Raw genomic sequence first — 16242 nt, 5'->3', positions numbered from 1 at the left:
AGTCTGTTTAGTTTAAGTTCCGTTTAGTTTCCCCGCACATTACGTGAAACGAATATACAGGTATATTTAATTTTTAGAGGGAGAAAGATTAAATGAATCAAATATAAAAAGTACAATTAAAATAAACGGAGACATACACGTTTCGTTGATTGGAATCATGAAGTCATGATTTGCATTTGGCAATTGATCGTAATTTTAATATAATACGACAACGAATTTAATCCCATGAAAATTAAAACTTCATCGCCAATGGCGTTTTGATTTTTTCCATGAGATCTCCATAGAACAGAGTTCAGCGAGTGTGAATAATTGTAAAACGTTAGAGGTAGTCCTGTTCTAGAATCGTTACTTGCTTCGTTACTGTTTGAAAAAGATGCTTGTTGTCGATAATTTGGAAGAATCGTCCCGATCACAGAATTTAGCATCGGGTAGAACCTTGGATAACAACGGTGATAAATTGAACAAGATCGTTCCAATGTAATTTCCCTCGTATCCTGTACACCCCGTAGTTTTCACTCTTGTGCTCAGCAATTATTACGTCATAGCGTACTAATAACTAATTAGCTGCGTGTGTGGGACGTAATGACGGGACAATAGGCGGTAATCACGATGGGAAGTGCTTAGTTCGACGATAAATGCTTTTGCCTCCTTCCTCTCCTGGGGCCACCTGGCCTATATTTAATGTTTTCACAATGAACAACTCCCTTGTGACGAGGACCAGGGAGTAGAGATAATGTTTTATTGGCTATTCGTTTCTCTTTTGTATTTATGTTTCAACGTTGTTATTCAACAATCATTCCGTATATCACTATCATCATAGATGAAGCGATAATATTTTGAGCGTATAATTCTCTCTCTCTCTCTCTCTCTCTCTCTCTCTCTCTCTCTCTCTCTCCGTATAAAAAGTATTTGTAAAAATGTTCTCTCGTGCGACATATGACCACAAAGTATATGAATACGACATAATCGTATATCGAATATGAAGAAATATTTTCGTTTCTCTTAATGTTTGAAAAACTAGTGTTTCAAAAGGATCAGATCGCGATTTTGAATCGATCACGTTTGAATCAATGTCAATATGGTGGGGTGATCTATTTGGGGAGGTACGGCGCGATGCGGCGCGACAAGAATCAGCCAGCGAGGTGAATCGTGGCCAGAAAAAGCGAGAGCGAAGCATCTCTAGAACGAGAACGAGTGTCCAACTGGACTCTGTACTCAGATCTCTTTGTCATTCGTGCATTCTACCTCAATCTCCTTGAAGAGAAGTTTCTTGAACAAGATAAATATCGACGACGCAAACTTTTCCGTTTTCATTCAGTCTTAGGATGGCGGCGGTGGATGATCCCCTCTGCCAAGAACCTTTAGTGTCCGTAGAGTTTGAGGTTTTCGGAAAAGTGCAAGGTGAGTACTGTCGTATATCACATTTATACGTCACGACTCACCTGTGTCAGGCTGGCTAAGCTATGATGCCATTCATTAATCTCCTACATCTCTTACAACAAATAGTCGATTTGCACAATTGTACCGTTTCATCTTCGATATTCCTTGTAAGAAGCAAATATACGTAACGTTATTTCTCGCGTAGAGGGGAAAAAAGTAAGCAAGTTTATCTGTAGTACATTTACATTCATTTCCATTAATGTGGATTAACTTTGATCTCGATTTAATTTATTCCTTATTTCTTTTTAGTTTTAAAAATTGAAAAGAGATACTTTGTCTCTTATTAGATACACCGACGCAATCAGCGATAGCAGCGTTGGCATCTTTCTTTAAAAATTTATTTATTTCCACGGCTCAACTCGGCTCAACACATATAATACGAAGAGGTGTGAACGGAAGAGTCTTCATAGATGTAACACAATACGCAATAATATGCTGACATGATTCTAAACTATCCATAATTTACAATTTATAATCTATATAGATAGACGGCAAACATTGTTTTCCTTTTGCGTTTTTTTAAATTTTCCGCAATTTCGTACGTTAGTGTGTCTCAATTTCTAATTTTTCTCTATAACACGTCGATCGTCAAGTTTCGTTGACATTAATGATCATTTCCATCAATGTAGATTAACTTAATTTAATCTCGATTTTAACTTACTCTTTATCTTTTTTTAAATTCTTAAAAAGATAAAGCGTAAGTCGAGATTAAAATTGATCCATATCAGTGGAAATGTAATAAACGTGTCTACTCTTTCCCCTCTACTTATAATCTTATACATATAACGGTGTCGCTTACCTATCTTAAATATATCGTATATAGTTGCATATTTACGTTGGATTGAAAAGGTATATTTGACATTTGTCGCATTTAATAAAGTCAGTCTTGCGTGTTCGATATGTGTATCAATAAGTAATATAAATATAGTAGTGACAGTGATATATTTTCTTCAACAATTGACAATAACTTAAAAAAACAAGATTTACTAGTTTAAATCCTTCGAATTTAATCATAAAAAATGTTGTAATATTATTTTTTTATGCGATTTTGGTATAATTATTGATATAGATAAATTATGCATAAAAGTATTGACTTATTCAGTGTGTTGAATTTTCATCAGAATTTTTTTGTAAGAAACTTACAAAATGGTAATTTTCAAGTTGTCGTTGTAGCGAATGCGAGCGATGTGTATGTTTTGTACAAGTATGTATTTAATTAGTATTTCATTAGTAAAAATGAAAAATTCTTCAACGAAATTGCAGGTGTATATTTTCCCAAATACGTGAGGGATATATGCCTGCAATTGAAAATCTGTGGTTGGGTGAAAAATAGTAAAACTGGCACGATTCTCGGAAAGATGCAAGGATCTCGAGCGCTTGTCGATCAGATGTAAGTTTTGAAACTAAATCTGTCCAATATCCAATCTGTCCAATGACTATGTCGATGCGGAATAGCGAGACTATTCAATTTGGAAAAACGTTATCAGTTTTAATTTTAATATATTAATAAAGTACAACCACATTTACATACCTACTCGCGTATGTACAGTTCCTCGAGTGTACTTGTGGCCTTGACTAACAATTGCCATGCAACAAGCGGTATATGTCGAAAACTGACTTTAATAACGATTTAATGAAATAATGACATAGCGACGTATCATCTCTTTCCTTCGCCGACGATTGCTACAGCTCTACGTACCGACGTGGTGCAACGAAGAGTACAGGTCATCTTACACAAGGAGCGATTTCCAATTTCTTAAAAGATCCCGATTTAATGGAAAGCTAAATCGAGCTAAATCTTAAAGTTTATTTGCTATATGAATAACAAGTAATATAATATCGCGAAGAACAAGAGAGCGAGATAGAATGCATTTGCTCTTGGAGGAAGAATCGCAGGGTTGGTTGAAAATAAATGTAAGAAATACTTTAATGTTGTTATACGAAATATGTGATTTAGATCGAATTAAGAAGTTATCGATTTATTTTTTCCATCGTGATTACGTAAACAATAAACAAGATCGTATCGTCCCTCGTATCTCGAGAGCCGAGTACCTTAAAATTGCAAAAATTATTCCAAAAATATGCCCGAGGCGATTTAACATCGCTAGTCAAGTTAGAGTATAATTATAACGATGTATTAATAAAGATACTTGAACAACTTTGCGTAAAAATATCCGTACTCGGTCTAATTAGTCGCTAATTATAATTTTTGAGCGTGTGAAGCATCAGCGGCAAATGCATTCGTACACAGAACGCACACTTGGTCAACGACGTTGTTTGGTAACGACAAATAACGATGTCAACGACGCAATTGGCAACTGGCATCACGTCAAATATTTGCATGGCCTTCTTAAACTTGAAATTGACTACCATTCAATTTTTCGTCCATTAATCATAAAATGTACAAAAGTATAGACTGTTGTATGTACATTTTGAAAAATAACACATGCTTTCCGTCTTTCCACGCAAGATTCAGCAGTGCGCGCGATTCGTTTACCGATAACACTTAATCAGTCTTATTATCTCACAATCAGTATTACATCAGCTTTCTAGTGTAGCTTTAATATATAATAAATCTAATCCCCAGGGCACAATGGTTAACGTCAGTGGGCAGTCCAGGTAGTGAGATACATCATTGCGAGTTTACAAATTGGGAAACTGTTACAAGGCAACAATATCAAGGTTTTGTCATTCGTTTTTAAGAGTATTTGTACAGCGCATAACTGAATGTATATGTTTATCGTTGCATTAAATTCTAATATTAATTGCAAATTATTTGATTCGCATGCGGTATAGAATGTAAATTACAATGGAATTTGATTATAACGTCATGACATTCGGAATAGTCGTGCGACAAATATATATAAAATACGCGCCAGTATATTTTATTTTATTTCTGTTTTATTCGCGTACATTCGGTTCAGACACAACAATGGGTATTTTTAATAAAAATTATCCCTAAAAAAAAACTATTAAAAGATTGTTACTCATAACGAAATATATATCCGAAAGAAATATTTTACATCTGATTACATATGATAATTGGGATATTTATGGAAAAATATGGAATATTTAAACTCAATGACTTTCCACATAGATAAAAAAAATTATACATATATCGTATGTTCAAATAAACTATGTATACATACATTTTAGAACAAGATCAACTAATGTCCTGTGATATAATAGTACGTCAATTAAGTATTATATAGTTATAGGTACCCAATTGCAGTCCTTGAATCAGAGAGTGTAGAGATTGTAATTGCAACTTGAAATAGCTCGTAATTCCGTTTCGATTTAAATAATCTATAATACATATCGAAAAGTACATAATAATTTCATTATTTACGACTTAGCAATTCAATTATCATTAACTTTTGTATCATCACGTGCAGACGTCAATACTATCACTTTTTCATTGATAGAAAATAAAGGCTTCAAGTGTGTTCTCCTCCGTATTATGTTAATACACAGCTGTCGTACAGCTCGATAAAATTTTTCTATTTTTAATTTTTTGCTCCATGATATTACAGGACTTAGTTTACAAAATCTGAAGTTAGTTGTTATCCTCATAAATAAATGTTGCGTCTAACATTAAAACTATAATATGATAATCACAGTGCGTCTTAGATAGATGCATAGATACTCGTCGAATCAACTCCATAGTATCGGCATTCGAACAATTTGTACACACTATTTCAGGTATATTCTACAAACGAAATTGAGCGAAAGATCAGGAAGGTCGAAAATGTTAGAATGTTAAGTACAACAGATTTGCATCGCACTTACCAGGCTTTCCAAGTATCTCGTAAGCGCTGGACTCATTCGTGACATTTCTTCCAGAAGATTAGGCGTTTTTGAGAGATATGACATCATTCTTCTTCCAGCTATAGGCAATAAGTTCGCAGCCAAGCGTTCAATATCGGTTACCGCTGTAGTTACCTACATGTATTATTTTAATATGTATATTTTTAATAGATATAAGAATAGAGTAGATGTAGACGTATCACGTGGTATAATTGTAAGCATTTGTATTTTGTATACGTATGTGTGCGCGCATGCGCGCGGTGTGTGTGTGTGTGTGTGTGTGTGTGTGTGTGTGTGTGTGTGTGTGTGTACATATGTCTCGTCTGCAACATCTACGCATGCAAGCACACAAAAGTAATTAATAAATAAATTTATTATATATCTACCTCTTCGGCTAAACGATCAAAACCGTTTATGTACAGTTGACAGGTTTGGTGTATTCTTAATTCGTCGTTATTAATTTTCCAGATAGATGCTAACGTTTGACACTTGCTCATCCACGAGATAGCCTGTGTCGAACTAATTGTCACCCCGTCGGTGGTCTCTCGATGAATAAATTCCATTGATGCTGTGATTATTTTACATAAAAATTCTGTACGTATGTTATCTCTCTTGTCGTCTCGGTACCACGTCAGCAACACTTTGTCCGTTATGTCTTGAAAGAGATAGGGCTGTACCTGCGCATACGTGAAAAGAACAAATTACTATTAAATCTGTATACGAACGCTTGTATATGAATTATCGGAGTCACTATAGTCACTTACCACGGATTCGAATAGATTATTTAATGGTTTCAACATTTTCAAATTGAGACATGCTATCATGTATAGGACATTAGCCACTTGTACGTGTAACAAAATCAAGTCGTACCAAGCTGGAGTCTGGGAGATAGCTAACACGGCAAACGCTTGCGGTCCACCGAGACATCCGTCCCACAATTCTTCCGACTTTATTATCGTACCATCTCCTCGTTCGAGTATCTCAGCCTACATAGCATACATTTTGACTCGTAAGTCATTAAAATTCAAATAATTTACGATGTAGCTGAACATTATTAGTTTTTACCAACGGTTTTATAATTAACATCATTTTTCTGTGTTTTACGTACATCGAGAAATATATCCAAGAAAGTAACACAATGTTGTAAAAACATTGTCACTTGAATATCAGATAAACCAATGTCCTGCATACATAATCTCTCCTTTGGCAATTTTCCGAGTTTGTTCATCAGTTTGGCCACCGCTTCCATTCTCTTTTTTATATGAAGCGTCCACAACAGACAGCAGACGCCTGTTGAACAGACAAAGAAAAGTATGCACCGGAATATTTATGTATTATTTTAGAGTAACGGTTTGTTGTAAAATCACCGTCTTTACCGTGTCTCATATTCTTCATAGGTATTTGTCGCAAAACTGTCAAGGCAGTTGCGAGGGAGTCAAGCTGAGTAACATCTTTATCCCACGACATGGCAAACTCCCAGCATAAATTTGCTAATAAAACACTGCTCGTTAAACTGTACGGAAAATGGCGTTTAAGCAAGGTCATATTGTCTAGAAGAGAGACGAGAAAGATCAAAACTATCAATTATTAATTATGGAGTGAAAACTCGTATATCGCTTGTGGAAAATATGCACGCTTACCTAAAATGCACGCTTCCGTAGTCGCGTTGACTTTTGCTTCGCCTTCGATTTCTACTGATAAAGAAACAAGTTTTATTCGTTCCTGTCGAGGTACTTGGACAGCAGTCGCTTCACTCAGCGTATCGGTCGGTTGCAAATAATTATCTATCGATGATTGCAACTGATCGAATTCCACATCGGTCGTGTCGATTAACCGCGCTGGATTGATACCAGTTGTGCTGATCCATTTCGCAACCAATTCAGACACTGACCCTGAGATTCAAGAGAAACGAGTATAAGGAGTAGCGTAACTATTTATATCACGTACTTTAATGGAGTTTACCTCTTCCTCTAGAGAGGATTGATGCTAAACAGATGTCACTCCTCGTAAATGGCAGGGCAAAAAATCGTGTCGTCTCGTCCGATACAACTCGCTGACTAGAGAGTTAAATCAAGTAGTTAATTATTCGGTAATAAAGATATGACAATACATATCGCACATTTGCATTTATAACGCGTGACAATTCTGACGATACGCACCTAATAATGGCATTCAAAATAGCAACGTCCTCAAGATTACCGATCAACAATGTGAATTGACAGGTGTCATTACTGACATTTTCCCATTCGCTAATCGAACTGTACGTTTCATCGTCCGGTGTGATATCATTCGTCGGTTTACTCTCCATTTCATCTATTTTAGTTGGATTATTTCCATTTTTAATATCTTGTTCATCTTGGTTTTCATTATTACCAAATCGTTTTTCATTTTGCAATTTTTCTTTATACTTTTCTAGAGCTATAGCAGTCGCTCTGCATGCTAACGCAGCGGTAAATGCGTTGAAAGGTTTCGTAGATTCCGTCAAAATAGCGCGTACGCTTTTCCACCATGAAGAAACCTCATTATACTCGACACTTATCTCTTCCACATCTGTTAGATTTTAGTTAACTTAATTCAATACGCAAACTACGTGCAAGTAAAACGTGATAATTTTAAGTAATCAATGATCATAATTTACCAGTTAACAAACAAATAACACGCAGCAACTGCGTAAGGCGTTTCAATTTGATTTCCGAAAACGTAGCTTCTTCCTTGTGCATCCAATATATCAATGCCAGTCTCATGAAAATAAACGGTCGAATGTTACTCTCTTTAGCCGCTCGCTGCCATTGCTCTTTCACATCATCGGACGACATCACTCCTTGATATATCAATCGCGCTAAAAGGTACGTCAAATCGCATTTTATCGAACTACACGACAAATACAATTATGATAGAAACTCACTATTTCAAATCACAAAATATACTTACAAATCTCATGTACATTTTCTTCTTTTACATCATTTCGTAGCTCAATCAATCTCGATTTGTCCAATTCGAAGCACGATAAAAAGTCAGAAAACACATTTCCATCTCTAAATTTTACTTTAGTTTCTGCTGAAATGTTACCATCTATCATGTTGTTCAATATCACAGCCAATTTAACAACACGGCTTACTTCTTCTTCCGAAGTTAATAATATCGAAGATAAACTTTTAGCACTCGTTGTATTATCAACCGTTGTAATACCGCACTCGGGTGGTATATCAAGTTGAGACTCGACATATTTATAAAATTTAACTATTCGCTGTAATTGCATTATCAATTGACAAAGCATCTCGAGGGTAGGCTCCAATCTTTCTTTTTCTTCTTCCTTTTCGTTTTGCTCTTCTTCTCCTTTTCTTCCTCGTCGCCTTTCTCCCATTCCCGCTTGTTTCCTTTGTCCTTTTTCTTCTATAAAATATTTAAAAAACATTAACAGCACTGGACATTGTATAGAGTAAAATGTGCGCTTTGCATTTACCTAGTTTTGCTGCAAAACAACTCGTCGCAGCCAGTAAAGCGTCTGGTAAAATATGCTTGCTGTTCATTAAAACCTCTAACGTTTGTATCCGAACCTCATTCGTTTCTAAACCAAGACAAGTGTTAGTAATCTCGAAAATTAATTTCTCTTCATTAAACTCCTCTTCTCTCAGAAACGTTCTAAGTTTCCTAAGTAGATGTATGTCGCGTGCGCGTTTTCCGTTTTTGCTATTAAGTGCAAAGTGAAATGGAACACAAATCTCTTTTAATCCTCCAAGTGGATCAACAAACACACAAGAGTGTTGTGCTTTATTCCTCGATAAAACGGCATTATCATTCGTGCCCAGAAAACCATAATTAATATATAGTAATCTGCAAGAACATATATCAGTGATTTCATGCGAGACAAACACAAGACTGAAGTACAGGATAACAGAGAGAAAAACAGAGAGAAGTTTAAAGGGAGGAAGGGAAGGGGGAGAAAGAGAGAGGGGGGAAAAGATAGGGTGAGGGGACAAAACACGAAACAATTTATAATTTACCGTCCATTTTTGCTAGCGGTAAAAGTAGTAATTTTTGGACCCTGCTGTATACTCCAAATATCTATCACACCCTTCTTCGGCGCGTAAATGACTAAAAAAAGAGCGGTGCGGAATAAAGTTTTACGTCCAGATTTATCAGCATTCCTACGTATTTCACGATCTCTTTCTTCGGAAACTTCGATCCAACCACACTGAGCATCGCGATATCCTTTCCACATTCTTACAGCGATACCCTTTTTGTTATTCAAGAGAATTACTCTGCCCATAGCGTCCGATATTATCGAAAACATTTTATTTGGACTGGAAACAACGCAATCGCCTTCTCTCATAATATCGCTCAAACCAAATCGACACGTCATTGTCTCTATAGATTCGTGGCTAGTACCCTTCGACGACGCTTCAGACGTTGCACTCTTGGAATTTCCACGAAACCACCTGAGCAAAAATCAATTTACCGCAATAAATTAATTAACCAAACTTGGAATTTATTGAATCTCGAATTATACGATGTACGAGAAACACTCACGGCACAGCAGTACCAATAACGTTAGCTAGTTTGCTAGCCATAGCGATGGCAACATCCGACAGGACCGGTGCATTACCACCTTCCAGTGCATAATGAAATCCTACAAACGGTCGTTTTCCCGTCGCAAGGACTAGATTGTGTTGCGGCGCACTAGATCTGTACGTCGCGTTATATCCACCGCATATCGAAGCTGTCATTAAATGATCAAAGCTATTTATCGACGTTGTACCAATCACTTCTAAATCATTCGCAACGTCTTGATTTTTGAACGTCCATTTCTTGTACGACAAATTTGTAACTGGTGGTAAATCATTGCAATTCGCTTGAACTGTTGAAAAATTATTGGATAAAAAAATTTATACGAGAGATACGGCAAGCAGTAGCCAACGATATACCTTTAGCCAAATGATTTCTACAAGCACGTAAAGTTGAAAATAATGAAAATCCTGGTAATATACAAACACCACTGTTGTACAAAACGTATATCTCTTCACTAGAACCAGCGTCCCCGACATGTTTGGGTAAGCAAAACGACTGACACTTTATTCCTAGAACCGATTCATTATGTATTTGTTCTCCCAAGAGAAACGCACCTGTCTAAATAAGAAAAAGAAAGAATACGATATGACAAATCAACAAGATTCATATAGCAAGGGAAAAGAAATTAACACTCTCCTACTTCGGTATAGAATCTGACGAAACCTGTATTATATCCAACAGCTATACACGTCCAATCTGGACCTGCAGCTTTTCCCAAGGATATCAAAGGTAAACAGATCACCGATGTTACCCATTCACTAAAACAGTCCTCGTTATAATTTAAATATTTCTACAAAAAATTTGAAAATGTTTTACATACTTTGCTTCCTCTGTTACTTGTCCATGCCACGTTACGTGAAATTTATTCTTTACCTCGTCTAATTCTTGTGAGTCCCATTTCGCTATTAACAAATATTAAACAACATATTTAACATTTTATTCACTATACTTGTGTTTGCGCACATAATTGCACGTGTAATAAATAAGTAAATAAATAAATAAATAAATAAATAAATATATTATCTATACAAATGTATATGCAAAAAAAAAATATATGTATATGTTTACATGCATCATGTACATGCGTTTTATTTTGTGACAAGTCATACAAACTTGGATTACATATGACACATTATTGACAAAAAATATATATAAATAATATCACGTAAGATTTATACCTACAAACAAATATAATCATTTTTGTGTTCCAAGCTATTGTAAGAACATCACCAGCCGATGATAGCGCTATATTACAGTCTCGAAGAGGTAACTCGTCACTTGGTATATATTCGACTGAAAGAAATAAACTCGTAAATCAATATACATAAATCATTGTATTTATCGTATATCGAATACAGAACTCACATTTGCTAATAGCGTCACTATAAAGCAATTTTTTTACAGTATCCACATCTGGTATGTTTGCTATTCCTTTAATTTGACAAGCCATCACGCTTAGGTTATGTGATACCTTTTTCTCCAAGTTTACTTAATTTTCGTATTTATTTACAATAGGTTAATTTATAAATATGTACTAAATGTAGTTTATTATTTTATATATATATATATTATATATATAGAGCATGTTGTCATTTATTCTAAATTGTAATTCGTCACTTAATTAATCAAATGTATCATAAAGTATGATTATTAGATTTTTCACTCTTTTTCTTTTCATAAAATCGAAAGGTTGAAGTTATCGATCATTAAAATTTGTAAGAAATAACTGACAAGATGTAATAATAAAAAGTAAGAATAATCTTATCATACATAACAACTTAAAGGCCAGTTTGAACAACTCTTCTTGGTATGTTCTTTTTCGCTGCACTACTGCACTGGTGCAACAAGTTAGAAAAAGAAAAAATATATTTGTCTCGCTTTAACTTATTGCAACAGTGCATCAGGGGCTCGATTCTTGAATTCATTCGCAAGAAAACGTATGCGCAAATACCCGCTCTAACAGAAAAGTTGCAAGTTTATTGGTTAAAAATCATACGATAGCCAATAAATTTTCAACTTTTCTGTAAGAACAGAATTTGCGAATACGTTTCTCTTGCAAATGAATTCAAGAATCGAGCCCCAGGGGCTCTATTCTTGAATTCATTTGCAAGAGAAATGTATGCGCAAATACCCACTCCAACAGAAAAGTGCAAGTTTATTGGTTAAAGGTCATACGATAGCCAATAAGGTTCCAACTTTTCTGCAAGAACAGAATTTGCGAATCGTTTCTCTTGCGAATGAATTCAAGAATCGAGCCCCTGTGCAGCTAAAAAGAACAGTGGTCTGTTCTTTCTAGCTGCACTGTTGTACCGGTGCAATAAGTTTATTGGTCTGTTCTTTCTAGCTGCACTGTTGCACTGGTGCAATAAGTTAGAATGAGAAAAAATATACTTGTCTTACTTTAACTTATTGCACCGGTGCAACAGTGCAACTAGAAAGAACAGACCAAAAGTAAGACAAGTATGGGTGCTTTCCATTTAGTAACACAAGTCGACACAAGTATTGTTCTATCTTTTTTTATGTTCAATGAGTAACAAAGATAGAACAACACTTGTGTCGACTTGTGTCATTAAATGGAAAGCACCCCATATTTTTTCTCATATCTACCTACCTAACTACCTACCTACCTACCTACTTACATACCTATCTAACTACCTACCTACCTACCTACCTACCTATCTACCTACCTACCTACCTAACAACCTACCTACCTACCTACCTACCTACCTACCTACCTACCTACCTAACTACCTATTTACCTACCTACCTACCTACCTGCCTACCTACCTACCTACCTACCTACCTACCTACCTACCTACCTACCTACCTACCTACCTGCCTACCTAACTACCTACCTACCTACTTAACTACCTACCTACATACCTACTTACCTACCTACCTACCTACCTACCTACCTACACCTTTTTGGTAAAACCTTTTTGAAAAAATTTATTTTAAAATCTAATTTTTATTTTTTAGTCCTAACCTTTTTTCACGCAGATGAAATTTTTATTTTCCAGTTTAAACTTATTTTTTGCAGACGAAACTTTGCAGTTTTAACCTTTACGTCTCAATTCTAAGCTTTATTTTTTGCAGACAAAATTTTTATTTTTCGGTCTTAATTTTTATTGTCCAGTTTTAAATTTTATTTTTCAGTTCTAATCTTTACTATTCAGTCTTAACCTTTATTATCCAGTCCTAACCTTTATTTTCGGCAAACAAAACTTATTTTTTAGTTTTAACCTCTATTTTTTGTCCTAACCTCTATTATCAAAATTTAACTTTTATTTAGAGCAGACAAAACTTTTATTTTTAAGACCTAACTTTTATTTTTCAGTCCTTACGTGTTTTTTGCAGATGTAACTTATTTTTCAGTACACACTTATTTTTTCAAACAAAACTTTAATAATTGAGACTTAACTTTTTTCAGATCTAACTTTTTTAAAATCTCACCTTTTTTAATATTTGACTGTTCTTTGAGACCTAACTTTTTTGAGACCTAATTGTCTGTAATATTTGAGATCTGTTTTTTGAGATTTAATTTTTTCCAGTATTAACTTTTGTGAGATTTAACCGTTTTCAATATTTAATTGTTTTAAAACCTAACCTTTGACAGATTTAACTTTTTTGAAATCTAACCGTTTTTAATATTTAACTGTTTTTAGACCTAACTTTTTCAGAACCAATTTTTTCAGACCCAACTTTTTTCAAACTTAACTTTTTTGAGACCCAACTTTTTTGAGACCGAACTTTTTTGAGACTTAACTTTTTTGAAACCCAACTTTTTTAAGACCCAAATTTTTGAAACGCAACTTTTTTCAGACCCAACTTTTTTCAGACCCAACTTTTTTCAGACTCAACTTTTTTCAGACCCAACTTTATTCAGATTTAACTTTTTTCAGACCCAACTTTTTTCAGACCTAACTTTTTTCAGACCCAACTTTTTTCAGACCCAACTTTTTTCAAACCCAACTTTTTTCAGACCCAATTTTTTTCAGACTCAACTTTTTTGAGACCCAACTTTTTTGAAACTCAACTTTTTTTAGACCTAATTTTTTTCAGACCTAATTTTTTTCAAACCTAACTTTTTTCAAACCTAACTTTTTCCAAACCTAACTTTTTTCAAACCTAACTTTTTTTAAATCTAACTTTTTTCAAACCTAACTTTTTTCAAATTTAACTTTTTTCAAACCTAACTTTTTTAAAACCTAACTTTTTTCAAACCTAACCCTCTTTCAAACCTAACTTTTTTCAAACCTAACTTTTTTCAAACCTAACCCTCTTTCAAACCTAACTTTTTTCAAACCTAACTTTTTTCAAACTTAACCCTCTTTTAAACCTAACTTTTTTCAAACCTAACTTTTTTCAAACCTAACTTTTTTCAAATCTAACTTTTTTCAAACCTAACTTTTTTTAAATCTAACTTTTTTGAGACCAAACTTTTTTCAGACCCAACTTTTTTCAGACCCAACTTTTTTCAGACCCAACTTTTTTTAGACCCAACTTTTTTTAAACCCAACTTTTTTGAGACCCAACTTTTTTGAGACCTAACTTTTTTCAGACCCAACTTTTTTCAGACTTAACATTTTTCAGACCCAACTTTTTTCAGACCCAACTTTTTTCAGACTCAACTTTTTTCAGATCCAACTTTTTTCAGACCCAACTTTTTTCAGATTTAACTTTTTTCAGACCCAACTTTTTTCAGATCCAACTTTTTTCAGACCCAACTTTTTTGAGACCGAACTTTTTTCAGCCCCAACTTTTTTGAGACCCAACTTTTTTCAGATTCAACTTTTTTCAGACCCAACTTTTTTAAGACCCAACTTTTTTGAAACCCAACTTTTTTCAAACCTAATTTTTTCAAATTTAACTTTTTTCAAACCTAACTTTTTTCAAACCTAACTTTTTTGAGACTTAACTTTTTTCAGACCCAACTTTTTTCAAACCTAACTTTTTTTAGACCAAACTTTTTTGAGACCCAACTTTTTTCAGACCCAACTTTTTTGAGACCCAACTTTTATTAGACCTAATTTTTTTCAGACCTAATTTTTTTCAAACCTAACTTTTTTCAAACCTAACTTTTTTCAAACCTAACTTTTTTCAAATTTAACTTTTTTCAAACAACTTTTTTCAAACCTAACTTTTTTTAAACTCAACTTTTTTCAGATCTAACTTTTTTGAGTTAACCTTTTTTAATATTCGACTGTTTTTTTTGAGACCTTGTTTTTGAGATTTAACTTTTTTTTTAATATTCGACTTTGATTTTTGGAGATTTAACCTCTCTTCTTTGAACATGGGTTTCGACTCTGGGTATTTTTAATTTGGCTGTTGCGGTTTGATTGGCAGTCCTAACCGTGTTAGGGTTTAAGGGTTTTTGCAGAATTTTTTTTTGAGTTAGCATTTTTTACGTATTCCTGGGACCCCCACAAAAACTCCCCCAGTGTTCGTTTGTCAATTATTTAGCTCTAGCGCCCGGAACAATTCGTTTTATGAAACTAGAAATTTTTGAACGCTCATATCTCGATTGGAACAATATGTATAGTCGTTTTGACACTTGGTCCTCGTAGATCTCGTCGAAAGGAGCAACTTTGGTCCTCTGGTCCAAACTCGTATCTCTTACCGTTCGGCCGGCGCAAGCGTTTGAATTTTCGAAAATTTTGGAAACTAATAATTTTTGAACTTTTGCATTTTCTTCTTATAGCACTCGACGAGAGGAGCAATTTTGGTCCTATCGCCCAAACTCGTATCTCTTACCGTTTAGCCTGAACAATTCGTTAAAAATTTTTTTATTCGTCCACCGGACTTTGGCATTTTTTTCTTATAGAACTCGACGAGAGGAGCAATTTTGGTCCTCTCGGCCAACCTCGTATCTCTTACCGCTTGGCCTGTACAATTCGTTAAAGTTTTTTTTTGTCCACCAGCCCTTGACATTTTATCCTTATAGAACTCGACGAGAGGAGCAACTTTGGTTCTCTTGACCAACTCTCTATCTCTTACTTTTTGGTTGGAAAAAATAATTTTTTTTTCTTTCACCGGGATTTGACATTGCGCCCTTATAGAACTCGACGAGAGGAGCAACATTGGTCCTCTTGACCAACCCTCTATCTCTTACTTTTTGGTTAAAAAAAATAATTTTTTTTACTTTCACCGGGATTTGACATTGCGCCCTTATAGAACTCGACGAGAGGAGCAACTTTGGTCCTCTTGACCAACCCTCTATCTCTTACTTTTTGGTTGGAAAAAATAATTTTTTTACTTTCACCGGGGTTTGACATTGCGTCCTTATAGAACTTGACGAGAGAAGCAACTTTGGTCCTCTTAACCAACCCTCTATCTCTTACTTTTGGTTGGAAAAAATAACTTTTTATACTTTTACCGGAATTTGACATTGCGTCCTTATAGAACTCGACGAGAGGAGCGACTTTG

General features: G+C 34.7%; 2 protein-coding genes across 3 annotated transcripts; one reads left to right on the top strand and one right to left on the bottom strand.

Annotated features, from left to right (window-relative positions):
• Positions 1-136: 136 nt before the first annotated feature.
• On the top strand, positions 137-4214 carry LOC118646426 (acylphosphatase-2). Its single transcript, XM_036289287.1, has 3 exons — positions 137-1401; positions 2704-2830; positions 4028-4214. The coding sequence occupies exons 1-3, from the start codon at positions 1326-1328 to the stop codon at positions 4140-4142; spliced, it is 318 nt and encodes a 105-aa protein (XP_036145180.1). The 5' UTR covers positions 137-1325; the 3' UTR covers positions 4143-4214.
• Positions 4215-4420: 206 nt separating this feature from the next.
• Positions 4421-11605, bottom strand: LOC105829297 (rab3 GTPase-activating protein non-catalytic subunit). Of its 2 annotated transcripts, none has more exons than XM_012668026.3 (19): positions 11182-11605; positions 10999-11109; positions 10637-10718; positions 10457-10574; positions 10173-10374; positions 9778-10105; positions 9252-9686; positions 8711-9081; positions 8179-8640; positions 7886-8086; positions 7407-7797; positions 7210-7304; positions 6888-7139; positions 6624-6797; positions 6356-6537; positions 6012-6233; positions 5634-5924; positions 5230-5382; positions 4421-5149 (listed from the first exon to the last, which is right to left on the bottom strand). In XM_012668026.3, exons 1-19 carry the CDS (start codon positions 11264-11266, stop codon positions 4997-4999), a joined length of 4308 nt encoding a protein of 1435 aa, XP_012523480.2. In that variant the 5' UTR covers positions 11267-11605; the 3' UTR covers positions 4421-4996. The 2 variants fall into 2 exon arrangements, with proteins under 2 accessions (XP_012523480.2, XP_012523481.2); XM_012668027.3 differs by having other exon boundaries at positions 10173-10325; positions 10480-10574.
• Between the last annotated feature and the right edge of the window lie 4637 nt (positions 11606-16242).

Source organism: Monomorium pharaonis, chromosome 7, assembly GCF_013373865.1.
Source record: "Monomorium pharaonis isolate MP-MQ-018 chromosome 7, ASM1337386v2, whole genome shotgun sequence".
Taxonomy (NCBI): Eukaryota; Metazoa; Arthropoda; class Insecta; order Hymenoptera; family Formicidae; genus Monomorium; species Monomorium pharaonis.
Note: the sequence above shows the minus strand (reverse complement) of the source record. Positions and strands in the feature narration are given on the sequence as shown.

Excerpts from the sequence above, each read along its gene's own strand:
- LOC118646426 (XM_036289287.1), top strand. The coding sequence starts at position 1,326 with ATGGCGGCGGTGGATGATCCCCTCTGCCAAGAACCTTTAGTGTCCGTA. Across the intron at positions 1,402-2,703 it reads GGTTTTCGGAAAAGTGCAAG|GTGTATATTTTCCCAAATAC; the intron begins GTGAGTACTGTC and ends ACGAAATTGCAG. Across the intron at positions 2,831-4,027 it reads CGAGCGCTTGTCGATCAGAT|GGCACAATGGTTAACGTCAG; the intron begins GTAAGTTTTGAA and ends TCTAATCCCCAG.
- LOC105829297 (XM_012668026.3), bottom strand. The coding sequence starts at position 11,266 with ATGGCTTGTCAAATTAAAGGAATAGCAAACATACCAGATGTGGATACT. Across the intron at positions 11,110-11,181 it reads TAGTGACGCTATTAGCAAAT|TCGAATATATACCAAGTGAC; the intron begins GTGAGTTCTGTA and ends TATTTCTTTCAG. Across the intron at positions 8,641-8,710 it reads TTGTTTTGCAGCAAAACTAG|AAGAAAAAGGACAAAGGAAA; the intron begins GTAAATGCAAAG and ends AATATTTTATAG.